At 37.4% G+C, this 8,580-nt stretch overlaps 1 protein-coding gene across 2 annotated transcripts in view; it reads left to right on the forward strand.

Annotated features, from left to right (window-relative positions):
• The first annotated feature begins 3,006 nt into the window (after positions 1–3,006).
• ddx43 (DEAD (Asp-Glu-Ala-Asp) box polypeptide 43) overlaps positions 3,007–8,580 on the forward strand; it is a 15,519-nt gene continuing 9,945 nt past the window's right edge. The window contains exons 1-6 of one of the 2 annotated variants that reach the window (XM_085369108.1): positions 3,007–3,325; positions 3,529–3,584; positions 5,190–5,307; positions 6,630–6,797; positions 7,109–7,190; positions 8,430–8,580. The exon at positions 8,430–8,580 is cut by the window's right edge and continues 9 nt beyond it. In XM_085369108.1, the coding sequence (XP_085225234.1) occupies positions 3,007–3,325; positions 3,529–3,584; positions 5,190–5,307; positions 6,630–6,797; positions 7,109–7,190; positions 8,430–8,580 (894 nt within the window). The remainder of the gene's footprint in view (positions 3,326–3,528; positions 3,585–5,189; positions 5,308–6,629; positions 6,798–7,108; positions 7,191–8,429) is intronic. The other variant, XM_085369109.1, reaches the window with a different exon arrangement.

Here is an 8,580-nt window from a genome sequence, read left to right on the forward strand (position 1 = left end):
CCTTTCTATATGAACAATGTTTTGATATTTTGTCTAACACTTTTATTCCCAGTTGCATACACACTTTTCATAGGGTACTAAAATTACTACAGCCTATACAGTAAATGAATGTACACGTATGTATGCAAGTGGCCATACTCATGTAAGACAAAATATACAATCAATACACAAAGATGAAAATAACCTTACTGGAAAAACAATATTTTGTTTTTATACAAAAATGACCAAGTTTTTCATATTTACTATCATAAATTAAAGAAAAAGATGCTTAATTTGAAGAGGAATCTTGGAAGGAATCCTAATTTTATTTCTAGATCCAGACTTGTTGGAAAAGCTGTGGATGCCAATCAAATAATGGGGCGCATTGTGAGAAACGGTTACTGTCCAACAATTTTACATTTTTGCTGAGTCTGACTCAGCAGCAAACCCAGTTTCGAGTCTAACTTTTCACTTTACAAATTAAAGGATAATGGAAGAAGAATGCTGAATAACTGTCTCACAGCCAGAACTACTTCACTCTAACTCATTGGTCAGCTTCTACGCACGTGGTGAAACCAGCAATCACATGTACATGCACATCCGCCGAACTCTTTTACACTCTGACAGTTGTGACCATTAACAATAACTACTACTACTCTAAGAAAGGCCAACATGACAAAGAGCTGAGACTGACTAAGAACTTTTCTTGGAAGAAGCAGAGAGTCACTCACTCTGCTAGTTCACTGTCTGTCTTTGGCAACTTAAAATTTCATCTTTTACTTACTCTATGCTTTCATACATATCACTACATGGACAGTTTGAAAAACGAAATATAAATAAAGGGAATAAAGGGTGAGGCCTGGTGTGAGAAAAACAGCTGAAGTATAAAAACTTAAAGGTTGAACCAGGGTTGCATGTGTGCAGACTACAGAAATCTCGTTTTCTTCATTTCCTACAATTGCTGAAGTGTTTGTTAATGTTGATGTGGTTGGATTGTTGGTCTAATCTGTCAGCAAACTGTAACTAAATTTGAATGCAGCAGACCTAATGGGAAGAAATGTCCTATCAGCACTGACTTAAAACAAGTGTTGGAATTTCTCCCACTTGGTTTGGATAGTAGCCCAGTAAGTTGGATGCAGCTGTTTTGAATATTGAACTGTGGTAGACTTTTAAGTGGGCTTTCTCAGCCAAGCATGAGATGCTGCATGTCTAAGCTGTAATTCAAAAGTGCTCATGCATTTCCTGGTGACTCAGACCTCCATCTGCATGTCAAAATAATGTTTGCTCCAAACTTTTAACAAAACGGTACGAACAAAGTCTGCCTACATGATCAATATTATCTGAACTAATTTGATAGAAGTTAAAACCTCTGTTGCTACTTATGTGGATAACCCACTTACTATTTTATGACAAAACTACAACATTTAAAGGCCATTCGTTGTGATCAAACTAGAAAAACCTCATTGATATTTTCTGTGACTTCTCTGATGAAGACTGATCTTAGATTGAGATTATATGTGGCTTATATAAGGACTCTTTTCACCAGGATGTTGGTACGCACTTCATCCTCACTCACCTCAGTCCTAATTAGAATATTTAACCATTCTGGGTTTTATTGTCACTATCTCGAAAATGACTAAAGTGGACCGTTTATATTATGGTACATTTAATCTTTAAGGAGATGTAGAGGCTTGTATGTTTTCAGTGTTAGATTTTTGAAAAACTGGTGTCTTGAAAGTGTCTTAATAAACAGTGTTTGTATTGCTGCCTTTCTTTCTTTTAGATAGGTTGACTGGTGTTTAAATGAGAATTATGCACAAAAACTATGTCAGCCATCTTCATTTTTGTTAGTCATTTTGATTTGTTTTGTATGTTGTCACAGAAGTCTTAAAATGTATTGTTTGTGCTATTCGTGTCCTTTTATTCATCATTTTTTCTGTTATATCCCCAGAGAGTTAAGTGCATTTCTTAGAATATTAACATCCTATAAAAGAATATAGCGAGTATTATCTTCTGACAAATGACAACTGCTAACACTTGTAGACTGATTTTAAAGTGTTTTATAGACCATGCAGAAGTTGTTCTGGTATGATAAAATATATTGTCATCATGAAAGCACAGTGTGTTTCTGTTGAGATTGACCTGGAAATGTGACATTGTAGTTTATGCTTATGTAATATTGACATAGATTTGAGTTGTAGCTATTGATTGAGCTTTGTTAAAAATGAGAACAGGCCAAATCCATAAGCAACAATGAAGCAAAACACCAAACACAGATGGGACAACCTTAAAAACTGCAATTGTTGCCCTCCCCCTCCCAAAGAAAACATGCCTATTTTTGCTGTCGGTATATTGCTTGAGAATCCTCCTATTATTTTTTTCTTCTTCACGGAGCTATAAAGGCCTCGTTTGCCTACAGACTATGCATATTGTATAGTTGAAGTCAAACTCCTGCTTTTCAGTTGGGCATCCAGTTCACTTAAGTTATGTCGCCTTGGTCACAGACTTTATATGGCTTTGATGGCTAATAATACCATTTCTGTATTGCTTGAACGATAATTTATTACACAACTGGCCTTAAAGCTTGATAATGTTAACTTTATTATTTCTTTGAAATTAATTTATTAAAGTGCACACTATGTTCTCTGGATGAGAAATGCAAAGAATTTTATTATTCATTAATAAAGTACAGGTTATCTGAACTTTTTTGTTTTTGTGTCTTTTTTGGTGGAAATTCTTAATCTTATTTATAAGAAGACAAAGGAACATTGTGAATCTATAGCCTTCAACTCTCTAAACGGTAGGGTAATTAACAAATGGATATTTCTTAGGCATTCTTTTTATCTGAAATTTCACAATTTTCTATACAATTTAAGCCACGTCTGATGTAAATTTATGAAAAAGTTTTAGAAAAACTAACTTTTCGGGAAGGACGTTAACGCGGCGCCGTCCGCGAATTCACTGTTCGACCGTTAATTGCGCTTACTGAAGTAGTGCGTAGGTAGCTGTTGGGTAGCCAAGCTTAAAATGTCTGATTGGGAGGATGAGTACGACCAGGACGGAGTTGCTATCTACAAACCTGCTACAAAACCGGCTTCGGCCTATTGGAAATTTTCATGTAATGACCGTCAAAGGGAAAATGTTGTTTTCGGTGTGAAAAATGGAACCAAATTTGGAGCCCCAAGGGAGAGGAGAGCTAATCGTAGCGGCCCGGGTCCCGAGGTCAACAAGTGGGGAGGTGGAAGTGATCATGGAGACCCCGGACGACAGACGACGTTTAGCAAAGAAGAGTCTTCCCGGCCTCTGACTATCACAGTGGAAACTACTTCAATTGGAAGAGTAATAGGTACGTTGTCAGAATTAATGCGGAGATGAAATTTACAGTAACAAGTCTTTCACAGTCTTAGCAAAGCTGCATTTAGTTGTGTTGTTAGCGTTAGCTTAGATTTGATGGGTCCGCGCGAAGAAGCTGTGTAGGTGATGAGGTTGGCCTATACCCTGGAGGTTCTGCAGGTTTAGACTCTAAAACACATTTTATTCTGTTAAAAGGTCGTGGAGGAGCCACAATCCGTGAACTTCAAGAGAAATCTGGCGCAAGAATTAAGGCAAGTTGGTGATGTTGTGTTAAACTAGTACAACAAATCATGGGAAATCACAGTTTAGAAGCGAAAAACAAAAACTGCTTGAACTTTTAATTTGTTTAGATATGGTTATTTAACTTGGACTTGATAATGCCCTGATGACAATAAACACAATTTTGAGCCTTGAATGGATTCTCATTAACTTATCTTTTCCCTTCATCCCCTTTCCACTCTGTCCCCTCCCCTTTTCCAATTCTTATGAATTCATTGTATCACGTTTGGGTTCTTGGGTGCTTGTGTGTTGGGAGAGGTGTTAGGGCAAACAATGCTGTGCCTGGGCAACAATGCGTTTCCTCTTTCCTATTTCCTAAGAAATTCCTTTGTGGCGCTAAATCAAACTCCCTTCTAAAACTGAACACCCGAAGTAAGAAGCAAAGCACACACTCAAAACTTATGTAAAAAATTGGGCCAATCTCAGGTTTACCAGCCTATTCTCAACATGTTCGCTAACAAGCTCAAATTCGGCATAAGCTTGAGCAAAATGTCAGCATGCTCAGAGTGAACTGCTGAAATATAGATTTGTCAACCTTTTCCTGAGGTTTTCTTTAAATGGGTTTACCTGGCTTGGGGAAGGAACAAGAAAGCAGACTGAGGGAATATTGTAGTTGCCAACTTCCACCTACCAGTTTGTGTGTGGTGGGCCCATACCTTTAAAATCCAATAAAGTTCTGCCATAAATTGGGAAAACGTGTACATTTTTTTTGCTCATTTTTAACTTAAAAAATGATCATTCTACTTTATTATTTAGGTTACATGCCTAAAAGATTTAGATTTCCATTGATAGTATCAGCTGATATTGGCTATTTACCAGTCTGTTGCTATCTGCATTATGAAAACCAGTAAATCAAAACATTTTTAGAAAAGACAGGAGAAATGCCCTTCAACCATGTTATCAGTGATGTTTCATAGTTTGTCCACCAGAGGGTACTGTTTATCTTCTCTGTTAGTAATGATCAACAACCAGCTGATTCAAGCAGAGTGTAAACAAGAAGATGAATGATATTCAGGGAAATATGTCATGGCTCTGAAAGGTGGGGAAAGGCATTTTAAATTGCCAAATATCGGTAAAGTGGTCTTAAAAATTGTATTATGGTGTGTGTGTGTGTGTGTGTGTGTGTGTGTGTGTGTGTGTGTGTGTGTGTGTGTGGTGTTCAGAACTGCAATATATTTTAAAATGTTCTTAATATTTTGTCCCCCATGTGTATTTTCAAATCTCAGATTATAGATGCTAGATTATAAGTGTTAGAAACACTTATAATCTGAGTGCATGAAGTTTAAAATGCCATCAAACCATCAAAGTTGCTATCCAATGGTAACTTCTGGTACTGACTGTAAATGATAAAAGATATAGTTTTTAGCTCTGTTTCTAAAAGGCTTGAACACAAAATATATTGAAAACTTATTGGGAAGATGAGTCAAAATGGTAGTATTTTTAGAACGAGTGAGAAGTTTAAAATCCCGCAGCCAAATTTACTAAAAATGTGAATATCAGAACTAATTCAGTGCACAGGAAATATGTAAGATGTTATCCTTATACCGTCTTTGTTACTATTCTGTTTGTGTTTTCAGATAAACAAGGGAGGTTATGAAGGTGAGGTAGTCATTTTTGGGTCCACTGCAGCACAGCAGAAGGCCAAAGAGATGATCGAAGACTTGGTGGCAGAGGGCAACTCCCAATATTGTAATGGTGTGAAATTTATTTATTTGAATTTCTTTTCTTTTAGAAAATGATGTTTTCAAAACAATTTTCCTTGGGATTCTTGGTTAATATTTTTTCCACTAACATTTTTTTTAATTCACCAAAAAAGGAAATTGTTTTTAGTACAAATACTACATAATATACTTTTTTTTTATTGTAAATTAGAGCCATTTTAAGTTAATACAGTGGACAAGAATTTGTTTTGCTTTCTGTCTGACCCAACCTTTATATTTCTGAGATTAACATAAATCTGAATATCTCCTTCACAGCATTTAATTCCACCTTTATTTTGCTCATAGTGAGAGTTGTACCTAAATAAGAAGCCTGTGTCAGTTGAAGCAAGATGTTATGTATACCTGAGCTTTTGTCCCATAGATTGCTACATAAGGTTCTGACTTTTGCTGATACGCAGTTGTATCACATTTCATTACTGCACTGCATTCAATTCAATTCAGTTTTATTTATACAGCGCCAAATCACAACAACAGTCACCTAACAGGCGCTTTACATTGTAAGGTATACCCTACAATACTACATACAAAAAATCATATGACCCCCTATGAGCAAGCACTTTGGTGACATCGGGAAGGAAAACTCCCTTTTAACAGGAAGAAACCTCTGGCTTGACTCCAAGCTTCCTCACAGTGTTACTGGAGGCCAAGTTAATGCCATCCAGAGTAAGAATTTGGTTAGATACCATATCTCTAAGATTTTCAGGGCTGAGTACAATAACCTCAGTTTTATCTGAATTTAAAAGCAGAAAATTAGAGGCCATTCAGGTCTATATGTCTTTAAGACATTCCTGCAGTTGAACTATTTGAGGTGTGTTATCTGGCTTCATGGATAAAATGTAAAGTGAAAATGTTTGCTATGTCTTCTGATGATACTGCCTAAGGGAAGCATTTATAATGTAAACAGAATTGGTCCTAGCACTGAACCCTGTGGAACTCCATAATTAACCTTAGTGTGCGAAGAGGACTCCATTTAGATGAACAAATTGGCATCTATTAGACCTGTAATACCTGCAGCGTGCTCTAATCGTTCTAATATAATATTATGGTCAACAGTAACGAACGCTGCACTGAGGTCTAGCAGGACAAGCACAGAGATGAGTCCACTGTCAGAGGCCATAAGAAGATCACTTGTAACTTTCACTAAAGCTGTTTCTGTGCTGTGATGGGCTCTGAAACCTGACTGAAACTTTCCAAATAAGCCAATCCTCTGCAGATGATCTGTTAACTGTTTGAAATGAATGATATGAATTTTTGATTCTTAGTGAATGACTATGAAAATATGGATTTTCTTCTCAGGTTCTCGCAGAGGACAAGAGTATGGAGGAAGATGTGGAGGGGAAAAGAATGGCTCTGTCTGGTCTACTGCTGAATTGCAGGCTGCAAATGTTGTCCAGGACCGTCCATCCATAGACTGGGACGCCATCCGGGAGAACAAGGAGAAGTATAAGGAGCTCAAGTGGAAGGGTAAGTGATCATATTTGTCAAAAGGGCACATGACTTCTTATTCAAAACTATTTAGCTATTGATATAGCTTAATTTGGCATTATTGTAGGATAATTGATTCGAAATTAAACCGTGCGCTAAAGTTAAAGACTTTTGTTTTTTTTGGTGTTGGGGATGGAAATTGTGAACCCCATGCACATGTGCCATACCTATAAAATGGCTAAAATCGTACAGTTTATTAATGCTAAGTTACCCTCAAATATGTAAACATAAATTTGCAAATATAATTATCCAAAGCTAAACTTATTTTGTGATATTTTTGCTTTCTTCAGACATCCCACCTATCAAAAAGAAGTTTTACACTGAGGCACCGAGTGTGGCCGTGCTTACAGCAGAGGAAGTTGGTGAATGGAGGTAAATCTTAGTGGTTCTTGGTCATATGTCCATGTACTTCCATATGACAGGGTTTTACATGTATAAACAAAATTTAAGCCAGTTCAGAAAGGAAGATCTCCTCTGTGCTTTTCGTGATGTTATAACACCAGCCATAAAAGACTTAGGTTACCATGCTGACAACAATACCTTAAGTTTGTGAATGTGATAACTCAATTTATAGCAGAAGTCTTTCTACTAAAATCTTGAGTATCTCAGTGACCTTGACCTTAAGGTCAGAGGTTAGGTTTTCTGAAAATCTTATGAATGCCGTAACTTGAGAACAAAGCTCATTTCTGCTGCTTGTATCCATGATCTCATTCTTTCGGTTCTTCTGGTCAATACCCAGAGCTCGTGACCATAGGTGAGGGTAGGTAGGGTAGATCGACCAGCAAATCGAGAGCTTTGCTTTTACACTTAGGTTTCTCTTCACCGTAACAGACAGCGTTTGCATCACTGAAGCCATCTGGTCAGCACCAATCCCTCTGATCCCCGGCTCCGCTCACTCATGAGCAAGGCCCAGAGATTAACAGAGCTGTGGCATTTCTCAACAACAGTGCTCCACCTGGTGGCAGGTGGCTCCATAAAATTTAAGACTCAACAATTTACCAGCATTTGGGCATCAATTAAAATGTTGACAGTTACATTAAACGACTAGTACGTCTGGTAGCCACTGGTGACATTAGCAACAATTAGTTGACTACTCGCGCACATCCCTAGTTCAAATACAGACGGACAGTCTCCGAGTGGTTGGATTTTTCATCCAAAAACTGCTGTAACATTACTTTTGTTGGACTGTTTTTCCTCAGCAAGAAGGGTATGTGGTGGGTTTATCTAAATAACTACTTTTTAGAACTCTGCTCTCTGGCTTTATGGGTTGTGCCTGTGATCATTCTCTTTCTAAAGTCTGCCCTTGATTGAGTGGAGTCTCCCACTCTGACTTTCTTGGCGTTTTTATATTTGGTACATTTTGAATTTGGAGCACCTTCCCCTTAATGTCTTTGCTTTTATTTTTGTATGTGCTTTTTATCTAATGGCATAAATTTGACACTGACAATTGATCACCTTTTAAAAGAGGATGGAAAAAAATACACAGTTATTCAATTTATTGTCATGTTTCTGATATTTAACCTGGAACCAAACACATGGTATTCATCTGCGTTTAGCAAGGTACTTGGTACTTTGAATCTGTTTTCATGTTTGTTTACACCTTTTCCTCAGGAAGGAGAACAACAATATCTTTGTGGATGACCTGAACGAGGAAGAAGAGAAACGGCAAATTCCCAATCCCTGTCGCACATTTCTTGAGGCCTTTGAGCTTTATCCAGAGATCATGGAAAACATTGACCGGGTTGGCTTCACCAAACCAACC

The sequence above is a fragment of the Diplotaxodon limnothrissa genome, linkage group LG13 (genome assembly GCF_057381915.1).
Source record: "Diplotaxodon limnothrissa isolate DT_005_m linkage group LG13, D_limnothrissa_male_GT1.1, whole genome shotgun sequence".
In the NCBI taxonomy this organism is placed as follows: Eukaryota; Metazoa; Chordata; class Actinopteri; order Cichliformes; family Cichlidae; genus Diplotaxodon; species Diplotaxodon limnothrissa.